Below are 27,625 nucleotides of genomic sequence, written 5' to 3'. Positions count from 1 at the left end.
CCTCAGGCTCCGCCGCCATGCCGGGCGGTGCGCGGGGCCTGTACCGGCGGATCCTGCTGCTGCACCGGGCGCTGCCGGCCGCGCTGCGGGCGCTGGGGGACCGCTACGTGAAGGAGGAGTTCAGGAAGCATAAGGCCGCCGGGCCCGCCGAGGCCCAGCGCTTCCTGCGGGAATGGGAGGCAAGTGCCGCCGCCCCGCGGGGTCTGACGGGGGGGCGCCTCCCCAGCTGCGTCCCGCCGGGCGCTCCGGGCCCTGCAGCCCGGCCCTCGCTGCCTCCCCCGGCCGGGACGGGCCAGGCGCCGGCCCGGGAAGGGGCACCGGCCTCTCGCAGGCGGTGGCCGGCCCCGCGGTGACCTGCCGTAGCAGCGGCGTGCTGGGTTGGCGTTGTTTAGGGATAGGTGTCGTAGACAGGAAGATAGAAAATGCCTGTTAGTTGCTTCGCTGGTAATTACCACTGAGGTGCTGATCGCTGTTTCGTGTGCTGAGTGTGTGTTCTTCGTCTGGCACGACCCCCTGAAGGGCAAACTCATTGCAAAGGTACAAAATTCCTTGTAGTTCTACATCCCTGGGCAGGTTACCTTTTGTGGTTCTTATTTCCTTGTCTCATCTATGTGTGATTATAACTATGCACACATAAGTACTTATAAGAGAAGGACAATTATATAATTAGCTATGTATACATGTATAAAAAATACACAAAATTACCTGTATAATTGATAATAATACACTGTATAAATGTGTATGTATTTGTAACTACATACATAGCTAATCATATAGTTATAATTACCTCAATACATATGTGTAAATAGGCTCCCCATGAGTTCGTATTTCACTTTCAAGTGACATTTTTTCAGAGTGTTTTCTAAAAGAAACAAGTCCTATGTGAACAGTGTTTCTCTGTTTACCCCCCCCCCCGCACCACCTCTTCTCCTGAATTTAGTGGCTGACACCAGCAAGGGCACAAAAGCAGATCACAAACAAGTGATCAGGAGGTAATGAGTTTCAGAAGCAGCAGAGGAGGGAGACTGGAGGTAGTTGCCACACACGCCTGAAGTCCAGCCGGTGCCAGAGTATTAGTAGACCCCAAAATATCAGGCAAATGTTATAGACACTTCATAGGGGAAAACCTCTCAGACCATGAAAATAACTGCAAGAGACAGACCTATAGACAAGTTTCCCATTAATTTTCATGCTCACTGAACTACTGCTTTGGTAGTATTTTTTAATCTTGAAACTGTTTTCCTTTCTGTGGAAGAAAATTTTATTCTGCTGTGCTCTGGAAGCTGTTTTACCATCAGAACGGTAATGGGGGAAGATCTGACCCGTCCCTTCTACCTGCTGTAGCTGAAATCTTGCCGGGGTGGGAAAAGCAGCTCCAATATCCTTCTGCTGGGACATCAGGAGCCAGTGGGGAGAAAACTGGTGTTCTCTTCAGGGGAAAGGAGTAAGTGCATTTTAATTGCCTCTTGCCAACTGATAGATCCTGAAATCAGGAAAATTTATATCTACCTCTCAAATGCCTGATGCTATTGTAATTCTTCATTGGCATTTACTTGATATTGCCAAAATGTTTCTGCGTCGCTGCTTCCAATGTTAACATGAGCTAAAAAGACAAGTTACAGGTTACTGTTTTCAGTGCTAAAATCTTCCTTAAAATAGTTTTAGAAAAGGAAGAAAATGTTACATTGAAATATCTTTAGCCATTTCTGTGAAGTAAACAAATAGTGAAAATGTTTCTCTGTTTTAAAAGTAGATTATAGGGAAAACTGGGAAAAAATTAGACTACAAGGAACAGAAGTTGAATTTTGAAACCTGACATTTAGTGCTATTAGCTATGATATGTGCAAGGAAAGGAAACTGATTTAATAACTGTTTTGAGCGTGTATGTATAAAGAACTTTGAAAATATGTCTGTCTTCTAACAAGGTACTGGGAGAGATTAGCACATAGTTAATGTGGCTCTTCTCATCTTTAATTTTTACCTTGCTCTGGGATTTTTTTCTTCTCCAAATAATAATAATCTGTTTCAAGGGTGGAATTTAAATCAGACTTTCACATTTATGGCATGTGGGACTCTGCATCTTACAATATGCCGTGGTTCCCAGCTCCTTGAAGCTTTGAGCTAGATAACTGAGGAAGATGGACTGTAGATGACTTGGATTAGGCAACAGAAAGGTGCTTCAGTTCATGTGGGTGTCCTCTTTGCACCCATTCTGGGCAGCAGACACCCTTTTAAGTCAGACATAGGCTGGAGGCTCTAGACTAGTTCTGGCAGAACATGCTGGCATACGGGTGAAGCGTCCAGTTCTTGAAGGGCTTATGAATCACACGGTGACATGCAGAGCTGTGATATGCTGCTTCACATACATGAATCATAATTGTACTTATTGACCTAATATCTATTTTTATAAAAAAAAAAACCCAAGCAAACCAACCAAACAAACAAAAAAAGCCCCCAAGAGATCACTACAACATTAATTAAAAATGATGTTTATATTACCTGTTAAGTTTTAGCCATTTTTTTTTTTTAATGCAAAGTTACAGCTCTGTTAACAGTATTTTGGCGTGTTGCACATGTCAAACACCTTTCTCGATTTGCTTGTTCATTAAGGTACATGTTGTGTACCTTAAATGTGCACTTGAGTGCTGTCAATATTCCATCTGGAAAAGTTTTTTCCTCATGTCTTGTTGCATGCAGTGTGTCTGGTACAGAGTGCCATGATGTCTCATATGACAGAAAAATGCTATTCATAATTTTATATTTAAATAGTGTATCTTAATCTGTATTCACCAGAGGGTTAAGGTTATGGATATGACTGCATCGATGTTTCTTGACTTTGAATGAGGACTTGAGTATGAAATGTAATCTTAATAAGCCATCCCATGTGCTTTTGGGGTGAAAATTTCCAAGGACAACTTAATTTTAACATGAAACTACTTTTGTTAAAACTCTTCAGGCTTTGTTTGGATAGTCAGACCTTCTGTGTGTGCTTGAAAATATACTGGTTCATAGTCTGTATTTGTAGTATACTTTATTGTCCTCCAATTTGATTTGTATTTGCAAATTGTTTAGTTATCAGACCTAGCATTTTAACTGCATTATGGTTGTGCCAAACAATTTATTTTCCCCTTGGTATTTAAATTATGCTGATTCAAGGGAACTGGGCACATTGGTTGCTTGTCAAAGAAAACAAGCTGAGTAAATTCCCTTAATTTCTTGTGAAACATGGTGAAAAACCTGTAGGATTTTACTTTTAAAAGCTTTAAAAAGAGCTATTAAAGGAATTTAATTTTTCAGGGCATTTAAGCAAACATAGGTTCTAATATTGCCATAGTTCTTTAACATTGTGTTCTATTCCATCGCCTTTGGGAAGAACCTGAATCTCAGTGCAGGACCTGAGTGCTCAGCCTAATTCTCAAACGAGTACAGGCATTTTGAATATCCTTACAGTGCACACAAGCTCAGGTGGAACAGGGAGATTTCTAAGATTAGCTTTGAAAAGAAATAGAGGAAAAAAAGATGTAAAAGGGCTCCCAAATAATATTGTCTCAATATGTGAATGATTTGTATTGTTTTCAATTAAAGAAGATAAGATCCGCCTTCTTTGCCATGCACAGGGATGGGGAGGGATTTAGTGTTAGAACTCAGCTGGCTCGTCGATGGCTCATGTCATTTTATGGGAAACCTAAGCTGACCTGTTTGTGTGTACAAGATAGGAAAACTATCAGTTGAATATCCTTGGAAGAGATCTTAAGTGAATAAGACTGATAGAAATAATCTGCAGTTATGTATACATTTATGTAAGGGTAGAACAATGTAAATTTTGCATTTTTTCTATGCGTGTTGGATTGATGGGTTTTGTCTTGAAACCTGCTGGAAAGTGTTAAAGGGTGATAAAAAGAAAACAAGCGTTGCTGTTCAGGAATTATGGTTGTTCAGGTAGATTCAAATCAAGTATATAATTTATGAATATATGTTCCTTTCTATTTTCTAAATATTTAGTATTTTAATTAAAATAATTGGTACTCACTTACAGGAGGTGGCTGATATAATTGGATTGATAGTGATTATTACCTTGGAATGCTATTGAATTAATGTTGACAGATATAATAAGTGAATTAGTTCAACAGTGTTCTAAATCATATGGTAGCTGATGAGAATGCTTACTTAAGAATAGGTAATATTAAGATAATTACTTTACTCCAGGTTACAAATGATACAATGTAGAATATTCAGCTAAGTAATTTCAGTAATCATTTGTTTTACATCATTTAAGTTAATTCTTCTTTTAATTTTGAAAATGGCCAGTTTGTACTTAGCTTGTTTAAGAAGTCTGACCTTATAGGTAGGAAGGTCTGGACTATCTTGAGAGGAGCAGAATCATTCTGCAGAATTACATGACATTTTCTCACATCTAATAGGTTGAATAAATTGCCTTTGAAAGGCTTTGGCTGCTCTTGACTCTGAAAGCATTTTTATAAGCTTTCAGATGAGCTGACACCTGCTGTTGTATACTCAGAAGAAAGGTGATATTTTTTCATTCCTGATAACAAATCTAGGTGTTATATTGATAAAATTAAGGTGTAACTATATCCCTCTCTCTGGAGAACTTGGTCATGTAGCCTCTCAAGTATGGTTAATTTTTTGAATTGGTATGATGTCAGATATGATACAAATAATTGTCATTCATCAAATTTGTCTTCAGTTGCCCATGTCACTTACAGTATTTAGTGTGCTGGGATTTTTGTGGGATGGTCTCATCATAGTTCCCAGGATGTAGTTGTCCAGATACGTCTTTTTCTGTTTTCTGTTCATGAGTGCATACACTGACAGAATTTTTTTCCTTCTTAATTCTTTGGGCTAGTATGATCTTCCCTCCCCTTCTTGAGTGATTTTTAGGCTTCTGACACTCAAAAATACATTGAGATGTTGAAAGAGAATTCGAAGAGCAAAGAGCCGAAGAAAGTTCAATAGGTTGAACGGGGAGCTGTGGCCAGCACTGGACTCAAACCGGAGTGGGAATGGGACATGTATTTGTGCTGTCTTTCAGCAAATATATAGGTTGCATAAGTCTAAAACAGCTGCTGACTTTCTGTATTCCACTCTCAGTTTCAGTGAAGTGCATTATATAAGTGATCTTTTCTTTGCCTGACAAAGAAATACGTTTTTTGGAAATGAAATATGACTTTAAGGTTTTTGCCATTTTATGACTTTAATAGAAGTCGTGAAGTAGGGTTTAAGAGTAGTATTTCATTGTAACATTACCGGATACATTGGAATTTGCTTTGAGTGATTTTTATGGCTCTCTTCTTATTAAGAGTAAATTCCTACTGAGACTTACGTGTTTAGCCCCCACTTAGGGTGTTCACTGGATATTAATTTGTAAGAACTAAATGGGAGACAATTTCCTCTATTTTCTTTGATATTTCTCAAAAGGCAGGAAAGAAGTTCTCACTTTTCTGAGAGCCATGGCCAATAAATTGAAGAGCATGTGGGATTCGGGTGTGACCAGCCACAGAAAATCAGCCTGTTTGTCTGACTTGACGTTCCTGCTTTGCTGTAAGATTCAAAGTCTACCTGTGTAAGACGACAGTTTTGCCTCAGTGCACCCATGAACCAGCATTCATGTGCAATTGTCCCTTTGAGCAGAAAAATAAAGGCAAAGGTCGACCACATGGATCACTGTAGCAAAGTTTCGCAGTAATAACATCCTTGTCAAATTATAGCATCACTTCCATCCTTTCAGTGCTCCTTCAGATCTGGGTTTAGAGCAGGAGCTGGTATCTGCTCCCCTTCCATGGAGAATCCAGGTTGTCAGGGAGCTTTCTCATGTGGAGACACGTGGGGTGAGCTGGTGGGTCCCTGCTGGCTTGTGCGTGCTGCACACCCGTCATGGGAAGGGGCATTCGGTACTTCTCATCTGGAAGGCAGCATCCTTCTCTTTCAAATTCGCCTGCCCACTGCTAAAACCAGTAATTTCTTGGTGGATTTTTTTTTTCCTGTGTACATATTGGTGCAGGATAGCAGTTGATTAACTTATTTCATCTAACTTTGTTACGTGTAAATACACTGCTTTTTTCTTTTTTTTTTTTCCTCTTTCAAAAATGGTGTGGCCTGGGGTTGATGGAAAATAAGACTTAAAGGCAAATGTGAGATTTTGTTTTAAACCTTTGCTGTAGTTTCCGAATTCAAAATTTCATGAGCTGTGGCATCAGTACTCTCAGTGCTTCTGTCGTGTTACTATGCCAATTATCTCTATATTATCATATCTGTGATTACATGTAGCTAGTCAGATGGCTGCCCTGGTAACCGTGCCTGTCTGCTAGTTGAAGTTTTAATTTACAACTGTTCTGACACAGCAGGAGATAATATCTGAATCATTGTGGGGGGTCACATCAGACAGTAACGTCAGTGACTTGCATCTGCCAGTCACCTCGGGGTATAGTACATTGCATAGTGAATTCCATTGAAGTGATGGAACTTTGTATAAATATGTGGTGTGCAAACAGATTTATAAATTTCACATGATTTGATTGTTGCATGTATTTGTAAAGTATATAATATGCCTTTGATATTAAAGTGTGACACTAATTAAATCCCAACTGAAATTTGTTGGCAGAATACAGAAATCTTGATAAGATACAACTTAGATGGAGAAGTTTAAATTGCTGTAGAAGTGGGATAAATCTCTGATGTGTATAACAGTTTATTCCTTGCATTGAGTAGCACTGGCTTGGGAAATGAGCAGGGCATATTTATGCTAATGCTCTCAGATTTGAAGAGACTAGAAGTTTTGTGTATGCCTGCTTGTGTATACTTTCCTAATGAGTATGGGTTTGTGACAGCCAGCTTGTGATTAGATCACTAAATAAGAAAACAGGAATCGTCAGACACAGTAGAAGCAGTGGAGCATTGACAGAGTTGTCAGTTTAAAAGGTAATTCACATTTCCATCTAGTGGTGGTATAAAATTCTGTCCAAGCCATATGAGACAGCGTATGTGTAACCGTGCTAGCTAGCATGGCCTAGTACTTGTGTATGTGTTTTAGGAAATCAAAAGCCTTTGTTATGTATAAATTATATGCATAATAGCACATAGTTCTCAGGGCCTCCAGATTTTTTTAATTTAGAGCTGTAGTGATCAGGAATCTGTTATTTTTGCTGTGTGCATTCAGGTCCCTGAGTACTCTTTGAATCTAATAATTTATCTGATTTGCTGGAAATTAGTCTGATAATCTTTCAGTGCTCCTTGGCAGCCATTTCAAACATTTAACTCTGTACAGGTTACAGAAAGAAAATCGGTGTCTTAAAAAGTTTTCTTTAGGTTATATGTATACGAGTCTTGTTAGATTTCTTGTTTCCTCTTAGACTTAAAAAAAAAGAAAAAAAAAAAAAAGAAAAGGAAATGAGTATTCTGTTTGTTTCGCCCTTATCTTGATGTTCCAGCACTGTTTATTTTTATTATTTGAAGTATTTTACAGTAGAATCTGGAGAACCTTACCAGGTTAGGTCTTCAGATCAAGATAATATCAAGGTAACTAATCCACAAATCTTTTGAACTTTCTTGTATTTTAAGACAATGTAATGGGTCAAACAGACAAATGGAGTATGAATTGGAATTGCAAATTTATAAGGATTTCTGCTTGCTTTATTGACACCTTCCTTCTAGCATTTGTTTGGTACTTATGTAAATATTGTCAGCTTGTAGTGTTTTGTAAGCATGGTAGGTTTTACTGCGTTTTCAGTGCATTTCCACTATCAACACTATGAACACTGCCAACTTTCCACAAGTGCTGTCAAGTACCATATTTTGTAATTACTGCAATAATATTATGAGTGCTGTAATTGTGCATGCTGCATAGATGTGCTTTTCTGTCCTGTGTAGACATAAAATTGATATTTTCTGTGGGTTAAAATGGAATCTGAAGCTCATCTAAGTAATTGTTTTGGATTTTTTTTTCCTTCTTTCAGCATAATTTGAGGTGTTTGAACAAATAGCATTATACAAATTGGAAGATTTTTAAAGCTCCAGATGTGTGTATCACATCTGAATATAGAGCTGTACTGAAGACACACTGATGTGTTTGGACCCATTAAGGGATGAAGTTTTTTTTGATATGGTTCGCTAATATTAAAGTCAGTTAAACAAATATTTTTTTTGCAAGAAGCTGAAACTCAGATTTCCACTTCATAATCTTGTATTCAGTAGCATCTTTATCAATCTTCACATTGTTTTAGCCGTCTTCCCTAATGCTGAGAGCTTTGGCTGTTTTAATACTGAAACTGCTTGTATCTACAACCGTACACCTAATTGATATCCTGCTGTTTAGGCTGCTCACTCCTGGGAATACACTGAGCAGAACATTTCTGCTGAAATATTTTTATTTCTGTGTCTCAAAACTGCTCATTTCAAACTGCTCTTTTTGAAGGGTATGATTTGGAAAACATATTTAATCATAGTGTCTGATAAAGTGTTTGATTTTTATAGGTTTTTAAAGGTAATTTCCAGAAGTAGTGTTAATGAAATACTTATAATGAAATGTTCATGACACTAGACATTAGAAGTGATGTTGGTTTTTAGGCTTAGTGATGTGTTGGGAGCTTGAGTCCTGTTAATATGCTCCTTTTTTGTTGTTTCAGGGATATTAGTGAGAGACAGAGCAGACTGAGGGGAAAGAGATCATAATGCACTTTTCCCCACCCCTGCAGTAACTGCCTAAATCTGTAGAATACCTTCTAAATTGATCTTGCACCCACCTTTCAAGACTGGCTAGCAACTGGTGTAGAATACGTATGATTTAGATACGTATTCCCTTGCTCTGTGAGAATTCCTGAATTATGGAAAATTGATACATTAGTTTTATGTTATTTTGTACTATTTTTTCTTCCTGAGTAATTCTGTTCCATAATTTAGAAGAAATTAACAGATCGGTAGGTCACTGCAACATTCTCTTATGAGTCTGAACTGGAAGTATCCTGGTGGAAGGTTTTGAACTGAAGTTCCCATCACCGTTGCTTCTTTGGAGATGTCATGCCTGAAAGTATTGTATTGTGTTGGTAGCATTGATATCTACATGGAATGAACCAGAACAACTCGTTTATTTTCTGTGGCCCACCAAATACCATTTAGCTCATAATCAGTTTCTTGCTTTTTATGATTGCGTAGTGGAAGCATGTGGTCTTTGTAACTGAATTGAGTTTGTGTGCTCTTTGATGTATATGCAGTCTGTATTGAGGGAAGAATTTGTATTACATTAGCAATCTTTGAAACTTCATCGCCTTCTAACTGAAGTCTGTAATGCCCTCACGTGTAGTCTGATAGCTGATTTTTGATTTGATAAATGAGAAGTATCCTTCATGGGATTGCAGTTTTCAAAGTGTACGCATGATGGCAGCAAATACTTAAATTGAGGCAGCTTGTTGCTGTACTAGAAACAAATAGGATATGAATTTTCTAATATTAACTAGAATTTTCACATATTCAATCCTTGATAAACTATTCATTAAAATACATGTTGATACTTGTTAACGTACTGCTGCAGATTTTGAGAATTAAAAATTAAAAAAATTAATTCAAAAACTTTACTGTGGTTTCTACCCGGTTTAGCTGTTATGTTTTCCTAATGTCCTTTCTGGTTTTGCTTTGCCTTGGAGTAGTTTGCTACCCCAGTAGTTTGCAGTGTTGAGCGTGGCTCCCCTTCAATACCCTGGCAGGGAAAAGGGCTCCTGCAGCACTGTGTTATCCCTCAAAGCATTGCCTTGTGTTGCGGGTGGAGTGAGAGAGGGAGGGATGCGCTTCTCTTGTAAGAGGGAAGCAACGATAAACTTTATTGATATAAACCAGTGAGGCAGTCAACATGATAGTGATTTAACAAGATTTGATGGCAAGATACACTTGATTATTTACTGTGTAGAGGGCAGGGTCAGACAAAAACATCTGGGAAGCCCTCCCATTGAGTCATGAGGTTCAGAGAGGACCCTCTTATGCTCTAAACTCCTCAGAGAGGAGCCTGGGTGCGGCTGGATCCAGACTTAGTCTCAGACTATGCTTTCCAAATGTTGCTTGAGTCAGACATTGACCAGCACTGTGTTAGGTGGGCACATTGCCATGTATTAGCCCCTGGCTGTTGTGTCCTTATCTGCCTCTCCCAAATCCACTTTGAGCGGCTGCATCCCTCATGACCAGATGCGTCCATTGCGACCACAACTGGTGGTTATCACTGAAGCGGGGCTATGGGAGAAGGTCAGGTTGGGGTGCGGGGAGAGCACCCTGCCACACTCTGGCACTAATGGTTTCCCAATGGTGCTGAAGTTTGCTTTTCTGAGGACTGGTTTTGTTTTTCTCTATTGGAATAATATATCTGATCTCTCTGCAAAGAGTTCTTGTATGTTCCTTTTTCATGCTTCCTTTTATAGAGTGCTGGTGTCTCACTTTGTGATGATTTTTACTCAAATTACTTTTCACAACTGGATTTGTAGATGAGTCAAACCTATGATGGAGAACTAGCCTAAGAGAAACACCCTGCACTCTAGTCTCCATCGTATTTAAAAAGTAATTTAAAAAATTCCTAATCACATTCTAGGAACTTTGTAGACCCCAGCATCTGATGGCTTAGAAGAATAGCAGCTGGTGGAAAGCGTAGGTCAACTTCAGGCTGTGGTGCAAGCATGATGCTCTAGAATTAAGGATATTCTGGTTCATGTTGAAATGGCTTGTTCTATGTATGTACTTCATTTACAGTAGTTTAAATTTGACTTAATGCTTAGAATTAAATCTAAGGTGTGCAGCAAGTCATGATATTCAGTTGTTTTCTGGGCCTCCTGAATTTTTAAATTCAGTTGATTGTTTGCAGTGGAGCATGCTAGTGAGCTTTTTAACATCCATTACAGCTAGTAATTGTAAGAATTTATTTAAGCGATCCATGATGTGAAGAGTTGTAATGAAATAACAGACATATATTATGACCTTAGTGGTTTACAAAGCTGAGATCTTGTACAGCTGTGGGTTTTTTTTCATTAGTTCTGCTGCTGATTGACCAGTGAGAAGGAATTCCATGGGCAGCACTAGCAATGTTGGTCTGATTCATGGACAGTTCGGTACCATCACTTTAACTGAAAGGAATTACATTGTGTATTAGAAGGGGGGTGGTTAGATCGAGAGAGGTCCTCCTTCCCCTCTACTCCGCCCTGGTGAGACCTCATCTAGAATATTGTGTCCAGTTCTGGGCAGAAGGACAGGGAACTGCTGGAGAGAGTCTAGCACAGGACAACAAAGATGATGGAGTGGAGCATCTCCCTTATGAGGAAAGGCTGAGGGAGCTGGGTCTCTTTAGTTTGGAGGAGACTGAGGGGTGACCTTATTAATGTTTATAAATATATAAAGGGTGAGTGCCACGTGGATGAAGCCAGGCTCTTCTCGGTGGCAAACAATGATAGGACAAGGGGTAATGGGATCAAGCTGGAACACAAGAGGTTCCACTTAAATTTGAGAAGAAACTTCTTCTCAGTAAGGGTGACAGAGCACTGGAACAGGCTGCCCAGGGAGGTTGTGGAGTCTCCTTTGCTGGAGACATTCAAAACCTGCCTGGACATGTTCCTGTGCGACCTCACCTAGGTGTTCCTGCTCCAGCAGGGGGATTGGACTAGGTGATCTTTTGAGGTCCCTTCCAATCCCAAACATACTGTGATACTGTGAATTACATTGTAAGGAAAAACATCATCGTCCTGTCAGTCAAGAAGTAAATTAAAGTTACTTCTTAAATAACACGATTTCTGGTTTTCCTTTTTGTTTTGTTCTTTTTTGGTTAAAGGAGTTTGAATTTTGCAGCACAACTAAATGGTGCTGAAGTGCAAGTGCTGAGTACTCTGATAGTACTTAATCACTGGCACACATTGGTATCCTTTGTGATACATCTAATCACTTGTTTTCAATCCAAGAATAATATGTCCTGAAGAACTGAAAATCATACTGTATTGAGTTTTGCCTAAAAATGATTTAGTATATATAAATGTAACCATGTAGGTATCATGTTGGATGTGTGTTTACATTTCAACAGTATGTTTAGTATAGTTTAGTTTAGTTTATCTGATTTTATATTGAGACACAGGTCAGCCATATAAATGACATATGTGGCTGAAATGAGGGTTAATGTACTAGACAGTATGAAGTGTAACTGTGATGGAAAGACTTTTATGGCAATTAGCAAGGGCTTGGAAACCAGTATTATACTGGTGTGAGTGCTGTCTACATCGTTATTAATTTTTATTGTATTAATTTTAATGGATTGTTTGTGCACTTATTTGCACAGATATGCACTTTTAATGCATAATAAAAAGTATAGGTAGTCATAAATTAAGCATATAAATAAATTTTTGCAGATTTTTCTTTTGAAAATGAATTCCATGATATCCAAAAGACACAGTTCCAGTCTTTCATGGCATTAGAATTTTAGGATGCATTAGCTGGACTGGTATCTAATATTGCTTCACTTGAATTTATTTAGTAGTCTAGCAGAAAGCATGCAACAGTGTGTACTGGATTTAATTGCAGTGTGAATGAGCAATTTGAATTTGTTTTATTTGGCTTTGTCTTTTTTTCACCTTCAGATGTTCAGCTCTGTTGTGTGACCTCTTGTACTATTTAGCATACCCCATTTGTTGATTTAAGCTTTTGGTACGGTGATACATCTCTGGCAAGTTACTTGCTGAAGGTTTGCTTTTTCCCAAGTAATGGGACTTTTTGTTTGTTTGCATTTGTGATTAGATTGTTTGTAGGCACTGTTTCTGAGGGAAGGTAGGATCCTAAAGATATTTCAAATAGTTTTCAAATAGTAATTTTGATGGCAATTACGGCAGAACTTTCCAAGGGAAATTCTTCACCCAGCCGATGACAAAAAGCATTACTGAGCTGGGTTCTGCAAAGGAAGATGTTTTGCAAAGCTGTGATTTGTAAAATCACTGCTATAGTGGATATAGCAAGCACTTCTGTGAAGATGAGATCTGCTGTATTTTTCTCATAAAAAATAAATACAGTAGAATACAAATGATCCCATTGCTTCCCCACCTCTGTTGGTGTACTGTCTTGTTTTTGGTGTTTTCCTCTTTTAAGAAATTATAGATTAATGTTAAAGTGTTATGTTTTCGGACAGGGAAGATTAGTTATGTTTTGTTCTGTTTTTCTAGTGCAACAGTAAAGGCTAGCCCAGCACTCTAACTGCAGGTGGATTTTACGGTTGAATTTTCTGTAGTGCAGGTGCTGGTGGGGGGAGATCCCCTGGGAGCTGGGGTGAGTGGGATGCGCAGTGTGGTCGGGACACCGGGGCAGTGCCGGCCCTGGGACCAGCCCGTGTGGGTGCCTGCAGTGCCTGGCTCACAGGGGCAGCTCAGCAAGCAGCGCACAAGTGGGTTTATGGTGTAAACAACTGTTTATTCTAGTCTGCACATCTTTACTGTGACAGAAATGGGGCATATGCTGGGATGGCAGACGGACCTTCACAATCCGATGCCTTCCTGTGCAGGACCAGTGTTCTGCGCTGTGACCTGCTGCAGCTGCGTCCCTGTGCTCACCTGCCCCATCTGCATGGTACTGGGGAGGGGGAGGAGTTCCTGCTACGTCACTGAACAGGTTTAGTTTGACTAGTCTAAGTCCCCCCCTGAACTGGTGGCTTCCCAAAAGCAATGGGAGTGATGTCACCTGGAGAATTCTTCTTCTTCTTCCCCCCCCCCCCCCCCCCCATTTAGCGAACATGATTTTTTTTTCAGGCACATGGAACATTCTGGAGGATAGCAAAGCATGCTAATATTCACCACCCCTTAAGACTGATATAAACCCCTTCTCATGAAGACCCTGTAATTTACCATCAGTGTAGTTCAAGGGGAAGCATTGCTGGGTGGTAGGTGGTGTAGATGTTATTCAAGATTATTCTGCTAGTATCTTCAGGCAACTTATCTGAGAGTTTTTTCCCATTTACTATCTTGGCCTAACTCTATAGTGAATCCTGTGACTAAATTAAGAAGTAGAGTAGCTTACTTGGGAGTCTACCTTAAATAGGTAGCTCTGTAAGCTATCCTACAGAGTGGAGTGTGAGAAGTCATAGGTGATTCTCATGTAACTGCCTATTTGTGGACAGGTGTACATGAGGCTTTCTTTTCCATATTTTTCTTTGCTAGCAAGCAAAATTCATTAAGATGTATAAAAAAACCTCAATAATAATTCAAGTTTTATTGCTTGTATTTTTGTTGCGAAAGCTCAAGTTTTTGTTAACTAGGTGTTCATTTCAAGATGAAGTATGCACAGCACTAAACTATTTGACTTACTTGATTTCTAACCCTTTATTACTCCCCTACCCTGTTTTCCCTCTCATTTGCTAGTTCAAACCAAGTCCCCTTTAATAGCGGGAAAACCTCCTGCAGTAGCAGAAACAAAAAAGAAGGAATAGAACAAGATTTAGGTGAGTTAATTTTGAAATATTTGTTGTATAGAGATTACAAGAGAATGTGTTTAGTCTTGAATTTGATCTGTATTTGATCTCCCTAAGCACAGTACAGAATATTTTATGGCATTTTTTCAGAAGTGCTTTCAAATTAGCTGTCTCTACAGTCCTTTATTGAATTTTGAAATTTGTTCAGCAGATCAGTGAATTTTCCTTTCTCCTTCTGTACTTAATCCCTTCAGTCTTCTGTGACAGCCCAGCACATACTTGCTGCATTGTGACAGACACTATGAAAATCCTCTTAAATGTCAGAGCTGTTGGATAAAGTGACTTGCAAATGATTATGGAAGTTTTGGGGTTTTTCAGATTTGGGTGCTCTGATGTGGTCAGTAGAGATGAGTACTCCTTTATAGCATCTCTTGAACAAACTGATGACACATTTGTTGTCTTCAGTTCTCTGGCTACTTCTGAAGTAGTTCAGGGATTGTATACAATCTACAAGTTAAAAATCCTTAGTAAGATACACAGATTTGTAGGTTTAGAGGTTTTTTTTTTTTTGAAACTGTTAAAAATATCACCACAATTTTAGAATTATATTAGAGTGGGAACTTTTAATTTCTCTGACCTTTTTTTTTTTTGTCTGCACCATTGTGTCAGATGACTTTCTGACTGCATGTATGTTGTATCACCGTATTTTAGCAAAATATAACGGAGTAAGGAACTTTCTGTTGTAATTTTGAGAGCAATAAAACTAAAGAAGGAGGAAATGCTGTGATTCATCCTATTACTTGGAGGATATGAAAGACTTTTTAAACAGTTTATATTATTAACTTCATTTAACAGAGGTATGTTTATGTGTATACAAGGTGTATGGCTGGTCTAAAACTTGAACATCATTTAGCATCTTTTGCTGCAACAACAAGAACTTTAAAAATTTGCACTGAGTTGTAGCACAGAGGCCAATGAGTTAATGTTTTTCTCCTTTTATTAAGTGCTATGAAGTACACGTTAATTGCAGTAATAAGCCTTCTTTCCAAAGAGTGAGTTTACAAATATAAACCAGTATGTTTTTAGTTGTCTGAAGGAAAACTTCAGTTACATCAGTATGCATTTATTTTCATAGAGATGCCTTATTGCTGCTAATTAAAAGCAAGGACTGAAGTGATTGCGGTTAAATACACTGAGTTATTTCTATAGAGTAGGATTTTTGAAAGTACCATACTGAATGCCGTATTTATCTAAGTAACACTCCTATAAGAATTCACCTGTGGCAGTATTTTTTAATTTGCTTTTCTTGATGGCCAGTCTCCCAGGTAGTGCTCTGTGAAGAGCACACCTCAAAATGTTTGTGCCATGTTGAAGAAACAGGTAGATAAACTTAAATGACTCCTTGCTTGTCTGTTTTAAATGCCTCCACAGGCACCCAGGTAGGGCTTGTCTTTCCTCCCTGTTACTAGAGGGACCATGGGAAGACTGGCCAAGAAAATCAGCCTTTGACTCAGTGTTTTCTGTTGCTAAATTAGTATCCCATGTATTGCATTGGAACAGGAAATGTAGAATTTGTTCACTTGAAACTGTTTGTCCTGAGGGATGGATCTGACTTTTACACTAATGACCTTTTGGTCTGTTTATCAAATATCGCCCATGACTTTTTACTTAATTCATTCAAGCACATTATTCTTCTGCAGGTCCATTAAAGTAAAAAATTCAGTGCCCCCTCAGCAGAAAGGTTATTTGTAGTGTCAGGGAAATCAATGCAAGATGCCTATTAGTGGATTAAATTTTTGTTTATACTTGAGGTTTTCTTTATTAATGTGTTAGTTTAAGGCTTTGGATCTAATGAGCATATAGGAATGTGAGTAATGGAGAAATAAGAATACTGAGTCTTTTTTTAATATGTATGTACACTTAACATGCTTCATTGGGTATAAATTGAGTAAAAGAACGTGCATGGAAAGTCTTCTAAGTGTCATCACCTGGGATATGTAATCTTTTGCATATTCTTAGTATCTAGCAGTCTGGAAACTAATGTGGTTGTCTTGGAAACAGGTTTTATTTTCCTTTTGTGAATATCTATATGTGAAATCATTGTCTTCCTTGGAAATCTGGAAGTAATAGTGAAAGAAATAACTGCAAATTTAAGATGCTTGTTGTCTATTTAAAGAATTGATACGGGAGTCTATAAGTGATGTTTGCATTGTGTGCTTTAATTATAGTTGCGTGATTATGTTGCTGAAACAGTCTTTAGGTTTTCTAAGGTAAAATGCCGGTACTTAGTGTTTATATTTGTCAGAGAATTATCTGCAGTGAAGCACTTTGCCAAGATATCCTAGCTTAATATTTAAATAGAAACATTACTGTATAACTGCTGTGTTGAATAAGTTCCTAAAATTGAACTATCACTTCCAGTTTTTTCCCTTGCCCTGCTTTAAATTAACAGCATGTGAAAAACCCTTGAACATTCAGTGAGATTGTGGAATACTGTTTGCCAGACAAAACATCAGCAGTAGACAGAAGTGCACAGGACAGCTTTTTTATTAACCAGACTGCTGCCAGGCACAGCATAAAATGTCAAAGCAAACCAGAAACTGAGTCAAGAAATAACCGTCTTTCAAATTGCTGAGGATTTATTAGGATATGTATGAAAATATGAAATAATGTTCTTGAAGGAAGTTTTACTTTTCTGGTCTGTAGTTTATCTGTCCAGTCACAGCAATCTTAGAGTTTGTATTAGTAACAGTGTAATTTTGTTATAATTTTTACAGATAAAGGTCCAGACTGAATAATTAGCCATGTTTTGTTCTTAAATTATTAACTATAGTAAGTTCTAATGGGTTTTTAAATATATTTCTCTTCCCAGTGTTTTTGTCTCCAGGACCAATTTAAAACGCTCTCAAACACTGATATGTGCTTCAGAGAAGATTTTTAAAAATTCTTTCATAGAATAAGTATGTTTTTTGATGGAGCTCACACTTTGGATGATACAGCGTGTCCAAGGGGAGAGGACCATGACAGGATCTTGTCAAGCCATTGGAACCCATTTGCATGACCATCTCTTTCATTCTACTTCCCACCTCTTTCTCCTGACCCGTTTCTACATTTCAGATCGATCTCTCTTTTCAAAACTTGATTGGTCATTTTATTTTTTCTGAAATGTTGTTTTTCCTTCAAGTATGTTTTGATTTTTTTTTTTTCCCTTCTTCACTAAAGCAAGCTCAAGCTTTCTATTTAAGGTCTGAGATGAGGCTTATTAACATAAGTTGAGAGGATCTTAAAGACTATGGTTGCTACCAGTTGGTGCAAGAAGCTTTAGTGACCTAGATTTTGGCCCTGATGTACAGTACTGATGCTTGTTTTTCCACAAATGACAATAAAGTCACTCTGAGGTTCTGTCATGCTGTTGTGCTCTGTTTTGGACCTAATAGCATTGATATATGTTTACCTTGATGGTCAGGCCACAAACTTCCCAATTTCACCTCAAAATATGATCTCATAAGTCTTACATGAAAAAAGGACATTAAAATAACACGTTATTTAAGCTACAAGCAAAGCTGAGTTAGTCATGAAGCTTTTTTTTTTAACATTCCTCTAAATAAATGTCATTTCTTCCAGTTTAATGATATTACTAAACTGTGTTAAAAAAAGTAGTCCATTTATACCTTCCTGATCAAATAATAATTCTCCTTGCTGATTACTAAGTATTACATAATTATATTCCCTGGCTCCATTTTAGCTGAACAATTTTTCATTCTCTCCTCCCAAAACCCAAACCCGTTATATGGTAACAGTTCTGTATATTTGCAGTGTGTGCATCATTATGTTACTGTGGTCACTACCCTGAAATTTGGTCGATAATCACATATTCTAGCATCCTTCCTGAATCTCCTGGAAAAACATAATGTTGTTAAAGTTCTCTTGGCTTATTCTTTCAGATTAACTTTCTAAAACTTTGAGTCTGGTTGTACCCATTTTTTACAATCCACTGACTTTGTCCTGGAGAAATCTGTTTTACTTCTATGCATTGTAATTAGAAATGGTGACATGGTTTTCCATCCTCAGAAATTAAAATACCACATAATTCAAAGTTTTCTAAGGATAAAAAGGAGCTGCACTGTTGCCGAGTCTGACTTCAGCAGGGTTACCCAAAGGTAAAACAAGCTCTAGGGGAGAGATTATGGATTCATTTGAAGATAAATGGTATTTTTATTGCCTCTTGTAATTAAAAACCCTAACAAAACTAAAAACAACCCCCAAACTAATGAACACTTCCCTTTTACCGTAAGAAAGGAAGGAAGTTGATTGAATCCAGTCATCTCCAGCGAGAGAGAGAGACACATAGTTGCTTTTGCAGTGATGAGACCCACATCTCTGGAGGACAGTGTGCCCAGTCATCACGTCATCTTTAAGACAGAAGTTTCTGATGCTCAGCACAAAGCCAACCTGCATCCCTTGCTGCGGTTAGACGCGTAACATTTAGATGTAGACAATCCCATCGCAAGTGGTAGACTGTCCCTTTGGCTTGAAATGACCTCTACAAACTCTTCCGCCTAATATTGGACTGAAATACAAAATAGCTTATCCAAGCTGCTCTTCACACAACTCATTTTTAGAGCTCCTCATTAATTACAAGTGGGTATATTTGCTAGAAAAGGGGTTTTTTTCACTTGCATTGTTTTTCTTTGGGGGTGAGAGATGCATTCTTTAGTGGGATGGGTTCTCCACACTCATGGCTTTGAAGGGTACGTGAGGAACCAGTTTGGCCTGCGTCAAACTGTGTCATTTTTGTGTTTTTTGTGTGTTGCATTTGTGCTTAAATGGACTCTGTGTGCTGCTCTGCAGTCCCTGTTTTTCCTTCCCTTTGTGGCGTGCCACTGGGGTGGCTGCCTCAGCAGAGAGGCAGGGGCAGTGGTTCAGCCCCACTCTGTTAGGTTCTTGGTATTGTTTTTTTTTTCCCTTCAGGGATTGTTTGACTACCCTGTTGAAGAGATGGTGATGCACAGGGGATGAGCAGGGATCTCATCCTCGCAGGAATGCAAGTTTTACTGTTGCTGGGTTAGAAAAAATTCCTTTTAAAATTTTGGTTATGTTCTTTCACATAATCTGAAGTTCTCAAAAATGTGTATAAAATCACGCTTTATTTTTTTCCTTTTTGAAATAGAGTGAGCAGTGTTGCAGCTTTAATAAAAATAAGGCACACTTTCTGATGCCCTTTTTGATTCTTTCTCATATGTGCTTAAACTTTCAACTTAGTGACTTATGACTGGTCATATAAGCTACTCAGTCTGTTTTTTAAGTAGTCACGTTTTTATACATAGCAAATGTCTGAATAAAATGTACCTGTTTAACACATTACATCCTAACTTTAGTTTCACTGAACCTTTCTATTATTAACAGAAAATATCAGGGGTGGCTGAAGTTCGACGTGTAAAAGAAATGCCAGATTTTTAGCTTGTGTAAAACATCTTATCCTTTATGTCTAAGAGCTGTCAGAAGATAGTAAACAGATCTTAGAAAAGCAGCATTTATAACCAAATTGCTCTCATGAAATATAAGTAAATCATACAACAAAACAGCTAATTAAATCTGTAGTCTGTAGCACAGTGACTGGTATCCTATCCATTAGCAACCATGGTGCTTCACTAAAGCCAAACAGCTTGAGTTTACAGTGTGTTTAATTTGAGTGACAGAGGTTTGTGAGTGAATTGAAGGAGGATTAGAATATTATTTCATACCTCAGGTACCTTTGCTGCTGCAGCGCGGTCTCAGGTCTCCAGCTTCGCAGCTGTGGCCGCTGTAGCGCAGACCACCCGCTGAAGGGCTGTTTTGTGGCTTTCTGTAACCTGTCCATGCTGGGAAAATCTCCCTGATTTTGAAACCAGAAAACTTGGTGTTACTTTGCACAACTCTGCCTCTCTTAGTAGACAGTAAACATTTTGTTCACAGATTCTGTGCTGTGAAGGAGATGCTAGAACAAGAAAACATGAGGAAAAACATTGGTTTTTATAATAAATAATCTTGTCACTAGATTTTTTCTATATATGCCTGTTAAATTCATAGAGTAGCCATAATTTTATGATGATCAGCTTGTTTGTAGTGGTTTATTTACTTGGAGCACAGTGTCGTTTTAGGGCCCTTACTGTTGTCTCGCAATGTGAGTGCTGTCTGCTGCACTGGAGCTGGAGTGTCTGTGGATGAAATGTTTGGCCTCATACCCTTTGGATGATGGTGTTTTCCAGGCTTACATGTAAAGTACTGTAGCATTTTCAGAAAGAGAATAATCCTTGAGATTTCCCTCTTGTGCTTACACTAACAGTCAAGAATTTTTATTTTATTTTATTTTTTTTTCCCTGCAAAGCCACTCAGCAATAACCACTTGCCCTGTATCCTTCAGACTTTTGATAGGAACAGTGTTAAGCCAGTGCTGAATGTTTGTGCAAGTTCCTTTTGCTAAGAGTTGCCTCCGGTTTGTTGTTACATGTGTGATGGATGCTCAGGTGATTTAAATGCCAGAAGAGCAAGTTGTTTTTTCACCTTCTGTCAGGACTTGCAGTAGGAGCTGGTCCTCTGCTGTGCTGGGTACATCAAAGTGAAATTCCTGTCTACATTCTGTTGCCCTTTTCCCAGCAGTTACAATTTTAATTTTCCACTTAAGAAACTCTGATAATGCCAGCCATACGTCATTAGCTGGTGTCATTCAAATACCATTTGATGAGCACTTTCAAAAGCAGGAGGAAGGTTTACTCACCACCCTTTATAGTATATTGACATGTTTTTTAAGTGATCATGGTGTGTCCTTTACAAAAACAAATGTGGTTTGAAATTGTCTGATAATGCACTTTCCTGTTGGAATATGTGTGACTTCACATAGCTTTTTATTCAGATTAGGTAATTTATTTGACAGTAATTGTATTTTATGCAATTTTAAAAATGCTTATGAGCTATTTTAAGTTGTTTTATAGGATGAAGTATAAGTTGTTATGGCTTAACGTATCAGTGTATAAAAATATCCACTGAAATTGTCTGTTTTCCTTGTTTTTTTTATTATACTTCCAACTATACTTACAGGTTCAGGTAAATATATAAAGATGCTCTGGAATTTCATGAGGTGTATCTCCATTTAAAAAACACTTCTATAAAGATTTTATCTTTTGCTGATACTCAGTTTAACAAACAGAACAGTTTCATAGTAAAAAATACAGTAAATCAGTTGCAGATTTCTGGCTGAACGTGCATAAAGTAATTCATTCAATAAATCTCTGCACAGTGATCGGAACAGGTTGTTCCTTGCTGTGCTGTTCCTTCACAGTCATTTCTTCGTGCTGCTGTCCTAGCAGCATGTGTTTGATTTTGCTCCTAGAAGAAGTAGGGTTTGAAATACTCCAATTCTAAGTTAACTTCCAGGGAGCGATGGGGGTGGTCTGTCAGGCCAAACTTGTGGGGGTTTTTTGTCACCCTGAGAAAATCAGTTTAAAAGAATTGGATAGTGTTTTTCAGTGCCTGACTGCTGTGTTTGTTTAACACATCTCAGAGTAGCAGCTTCTGATCTGGCCCCAGGTAATGTTGTTGTTTATCAGTGTTATAATTACTTTGACTGCATGTGGAGCTAGTCTTTTGGAATGGATGAAGACACTGACTTTAACTGTGTAAGGGAGATTAAAACTATGGGCCTTTTTAAAGAGAAAACCTGGAAATCTGGCAAGAAAGTGAATCGTACAGGTAGTTACTGTGAAGAGACCTCTATCCTCACGTTTTCTATTTAAATGAAACTTACAGAGATTTTTGGGGTGATTGTCTAAAATGTATTAATAGTATTGTACATTGTGAGGAGGATGCCAAAGGAAATAGAAATGACCATTACTGTTCTTCCCAATGAAAATGGGCAGATAGGCTCCTAACCCATTTAATCTTACAATTAGATCATGTTTCTCATCATTTTATATTCACATATGAGATAAAGGTCTGTCAGCATGCACTGTACCAGGGAGCAGTCTATACATCTAACAGTCAGGGAGTGGGGCTTTTGGTTGTGTGGTTTTTGCTTTTATTTTTGTATTTAGTCTTTGAAAACCAGTCTGACACCCTTTCTGTAATGTGTGGCATTTTAAAACCTCAGGTGCCACCTATCCTCTTGCCCTTCTGATAATTTGTGCATTTTGCGAATGCTTATGAGTCAGAGAGCAGAAGAAAACTATTTGGTTCAGTTATTGAATTTAAAGAAAAAACTCTGGTAATTGACTACAGCAGGGATGTCAAACTCATTTTTACCGGGGGCCACATCAGCCTCACAATTGCTTTCAAAGGGCTAAATGTAATTGTAGGACTGTGTAAATGTAGGAGTAGCTATCCCTGGACTACAGCATATACCTTCTGTATTTTTGTAAAAATCACTTGGAGGTTCAAGTATTTAATCATGTTAGAGGATTTTAAGAGAGCCTAATGGCCAGATTCAACTTCCATGCTATAGACACCAGTGTGATCTCCAGCATCTCTAAGGAGAGCACCAGAGCGTTCAGGTGGGGCATCATCTTCCCTGCATTGGTGATACGGAGAGTTTTGGGGTGTCTCTGAGGTTGGCGATGCAGAGAGCTGCCCAGTCTGCACCTCAGACTGTTAATCTCTGTTAAGACTGGGCTGGGTACTGGGAGGAGTGGGGCTCTGAGACCATCTGTGGTGTGGATGGCCAGTATGCCGTGGTTGGGTACTGGATAAGTCAGCCATCTTTTGATGGTAAATGGTCAGGAGAGGTTGTCTTGACTTGGACTTGATTCTGATCCTCTTTGTTTCTGCTGATGGTCATGTATAAGGGGCAAAGGCTTTTAGTACTCAGCTGGTGTTTTGGTTTTTGTTTGTTTTTTTGTAGATGCCCAGATAGTGTACATTTGGTGCAGGCAGAGCATCACTGTAGTAAGAGCTACGTACAAAGAAAGAACCAACCAACCTAAGAACACCTGAGGTGCAGAGGTTGTCCCTGGCTGACCTGCCACCCTTGACCATCTGTGCAAGTGAGGAGCGCACCTGTCTGCCTCTGCCCTGCTTGTGTGCGCTGAGCCGGGCTCTACCAGGCCGCAGCTTTACTTGTCTCCTGTCTGTGGTTCTGTGGGCAGAGTGCGGAATAAGATGCCCTTGAAAAATCTGCCAGGGATTGGTGTCATGACTGACAAAGGAGTTTTGTTATATTTGGAAGTTGTGGTTGTATGTAAAATAAAATGAGAGGCAGAAGTAAAGCAGAGCGCTTGTTTCGGTTCTGCTGGTAGGGAAGATGACACCAGGAAATAGTTGAATTCTGTATCTATTAAGTTATAATGGAAACTGAAGCATACACAAACATGCTGCTTCTCCTTATTTCCTGAGAGGGACTGTGCTCATCATATTTTGTGACCAAAGGTATATTGTTGAAGGAACAACCGTTAGCGTGTTTTCTTGTTTGTTTTTTAAATTTTGCTTTTAAACCTATTACTGAACTTCAGAGTTCAATGTATTAAAAGTTCGTGTGCAGTTAGCAAAATTGCATGTTTCCTGTATAGAAGCTGAACCTTAAATTACAGAACTATGTACCAGCAAATGATGTAGTATCTTTCCACAAATCACTGATCACTTAATAACAGTATGAATTTCTGAGGGAACAGTAAGGTGTTAAGCACTTAAATATCTCAAGCTTTGTTAGTTCGTCATCTGGCATCACAGGCAGAGAAAATGAGATATGCCATATAGTTGATCTTTTTCCAGTGCTTTTGTAAAGGCTGAAATGTATTTTCTTCGGTGCATCACTGCCTTTTGGTAAAATGAAGTTTTCTGTCGTAAGCCAACCAAGACCCAGCATGTTTTCAGGGTCTAATTTTGAATTTTTGTTCACATTGCAAATCGATGTGAAACCATGACTGTTGAGGCTTTCTGGCATGTACAAAACATTTGTTCAGCTAGAAAATGAATGGGGGAAAAGAGCCAGCGGTGACACGTCCAGATGGGAGCCCGCTGGAGTGCTGCAGAGCAGAACACCTGGCAGCGGGGAGGGAGAAGCACCGACCAGCGCTGTGCGTTCGGATGCAGGGCACTGTGGGCGTTGTGGCTTTGTCGAGGACCATCACTTCTTTAACACTGATGCTTTGTGAAATGTGATGATTTGATTCTAGACTAAAAACCGAAATAATATTGCAGACTCTTTACCAGTCATTAATTTTTTTTTTTTTTTTTTTAAAGGTGATCTTCTAGTCAACAAAGTTTGTAAAATTGTAACCAGCCTTTAAATAGACAACAGTTATGCCAATGTGCTGGAGCCCCTGGCTGCTCCAAGGTGGTTGGTCATTAGTGAAGGGAAGGACTTTTCTCCCACTGTGGAACCTGCCCTGGTGGGACATTGCATGGAAGGGATCTCAGGGCTTGGACATTTAGTCAGGTTTCTTGATGAGATGTGGAGAGTTTCGCATTGCTTGCTTTCAGTATTGTTTCTGAATTATACGCTTCGAATGTTGTTGTTTAGTGTAATGAGAATTTATTTTTTGGAGTCTGGAGCCAATACTGACCGGATTGTTCTGTGCAGAAATTTGGAGATAGAATGAGGTGGAATAGTTGATGTGTAACATGTCGGTGTGTTACTCGCCTGCTGACAGCGTCAGAGATCACATTTGTCTATCTGCCTTGATCAGAAATTCTGTGGATCACAAAGCTGAAGACTTTTTAACCCATTAGAATTTTTTACCTTATTGTTACTGTTTGATATACTCAGTCATCAGGAAAAAAATGGTATTTATTTCCTCCTAAATACTGGACCAACTCTACCATAAAATAATACGACGGAGATGTAGAATTACTGTAGGGATTAACTGTAGTGTCACTGTTTTTGAATGTGTGTTTAATGTAAAAAGGGCAGAGATGATGTGGGGAAGAACCTCAGTATTATGAAACTGTTACTTTTCTTATTAGGTAACTTTAACACAGAGTTCTACGACTACAGAAATGAGGAATTGGTTTAGTTCAGAGTCTGTATGAATAAAATTTTACTGTTGTTTGACCTGCTTTTTAAAATCTGTTTTCTTTAAAGAGCCAGGAATTAAGCTTTGCAGCAGGGCTGCTGACTTTAGTGAGGCTTGACATGGTACATAAACAGCGTAGTGTATTTATGTTAGTAAATGTAGTGATTTTCAAATTTATCACATGCTTATGAATAACATTCTTCCTTTTTATCTACTTCTCAGGAATTATTAGACGTACAGCTGAAGTAGTGGCTTTAGTAACTTTGGTAACTGGATTAGGAATTCAGTATTCAAAAATGAGGCTCCTTTCAGCTGAAAAGTTGAAATTAAAAGAATGCTTATATCTCATTGCCAAAATCCCATGGTTTTGAATACTCCTGATACTTAATCCTTTATTAAGAAAAAAAAAAAAAAGGTGTTACCATTACAGTTCTTTAGTTCCATTTCTTATGGTATATTCTAAGTTGTGCTTGAAACTTTAAGGATACTTTAAAGGATACCTTACTAAATAGGAGAGAAGCCTGTTTGTTTTTTTTTTTTTTCCAACAGCAATTAATTTTTGAAATTAATTTCTTAATTGTGTAGTTTGTTTTATAAGTTCCACTTAAGAAAAAGAAAAATGTGAGCTCCCAACCCGGTGTTTGAACATGTGCTTAACTTTTAAACATCTGAGCAGGTTCACACGCCATGAGGATTTTGACAAATTCCCTCATGATGACGTCTCGGAGAGCAGCTGCAGCGGGATGGGGCTGGACCGGGGAGCCGAGGAAGGTGCAGGACCCCACTGATGGGCTTTGAACGCAGCGGCCTCAGGGGTAGCACCAACAGCCAAATTACTTCTGCAGAACTGCTGTCCTTGCAAAACCCTTGAGTGTTGTAATTTTTCTAATGGTCAAAGATCACTCCAAAGCAGTGGGAAAGCAGTTTCCCAGCTGTGCCCGCATTACTGGTGTGAGCTGTTGGCCAATTCCATATCTGCCTTGAGAGGTTTTGCCTTATAATGGCGCTCAGCCTGGTATGGATGTCATACGTACTGACAGTTCTGCCTGTCCACTGACATAAATACTGTTATTTAAATAAACATGGTCTAAATGCCTTCTGTTACAATGGGATTGAAGGAAAGTTCGAAAAAACTTACCTATGTTCAGGACAGTACAGAAAGGGGGTTATATTTTTTTGTCTTCTTCAGGGAATGAGCATGCAATATGGAGGTATCTGTCCTAACTTTTAATTTTACTAACTAATTTATTCTAAAACTGGCAGAATAACAGAGGTCTCACAGCTGCTGAATTCCTTCTGCCTTTGGAGCAGTCCAGGGCTGGTGCAAATGGTCAGTTATCAGAAATGCAGAGAGTGGTTAGACAGAAAGGCTGTAGGATACCGTCTAATTATAGATTGATTTTTCTAATATATTTCTTCAAGAATAACGCTTTTCCAGATACAGCAGTTTAGAAAGTGAATCCTATTGATATCTTTCTAGATAGAAAACATGTATTTTAATAGTTATAACTACATAAATGTATTTGACCTATAATGAAATTTTGTTTTCAGTAGTGGTACATGATATGACAGAATTAAATTAATCTGTACGTATAGGACACACATTTTAAACTATCATCTACTTAAAACTGACTGTAGATACTAGAAATGTCTTAACTTTGTTATAAAAAGTGTGGGGTTTTGTCATTTGATGTTGATTAATAGGCTGTTGTAGAAGGTTGATTAAGAGTATGTTATTACGGTAAGACGGTATTAAAAGTTGACCTGAATCCTCCATTTGTCATTTTGGTGACCTTTATATCCCTTCCTCTTTAGAACTACGCAGCACTGATACAGCAACAAATTAATGAGGACAAACAAAACTTGAGAGAAAAGACTGTGTATGGAATCCAGCTCACAGAAGAAAAACTTAATGACTTCCGTGATGAGCAGATTGGGCAACTGAAGGAACTGATGGATGAAGCTACCAAACCTAATAAAGAAATCACCATTTCTAAAGACTCGGAATGCAAAAACTGAAAGGTTTTAAAAGATGTTTTAATGCATATGTAAGCATTTTGAAACTTCCTTTTCCACTTGGACTTGAATGTGGTTTCTGTGCAATAGTGGGCACTGCTGATGGGATAACTTGTCTGAAACATGTCTCTGGGTATTTGGCTTTCTATGCAAGAATAAATGTGTCCGTATTTATTGTGGGGCAACAATAAAGTGTGGCAGACTTTAA

General features: G+C 38.5%; 1 protein-coding gene across 3 annotated transcripts; it reads left to right on the top strand.

The window, feature by feature from the left end:
* SDHAF3 (succinate dehydrogenase complex assembly factor 3) lies at nt 1-27,625 on the top strand. Of its 3 annotated transcripts, none has more exons than XR_014183228.1 (3): nt 46-179; nt 1,256-1,444; nt 27,217-27,354. XR_014183228.1 is itself a non-coding variant. In XM_082044463.1 (2 exons), exons 1-2 carry the CDS (start codon nt 18-20, stop codon nt 27,418-27,420), a joined length of 366 nt encoding a protein of 121 aa, XP_081900589.1. In that variant the 5' UTR covers nt 1-17; the 3' UTR covers nt 27,421-27,625. The 3 variants fall into 3 exon arrangements, 1 of the variants encoding a protein (XP_081900589.1); XR_014183229.1 differs by lacking the exon at nt 46-179 and adding an exon at nt 202-537; XM_082044463.1 differs by lacking the exon at nt 1,256-1,444 and having other exon boundaries at nt 1-179; nt 27,217-27,625.

The sequence above is a fragment of the Streptopelia decaocto genome (genome assembly GCF_964273445.1).
Source record: "Streptopelia decaocto genome assembly, chromosome: 2".
Taxonomy (NCBI): domain Eukaryota; kingdom Metazoa; phylum Chordata; class Aves; order Columbiformes; family Columbidae; genus Streptopelia; species Streptopelia decaocto.
Note: the sequence above shows the minus strand (reverse complement) of the source record. Positions and strands in the feature narration are given on the sequence as shown.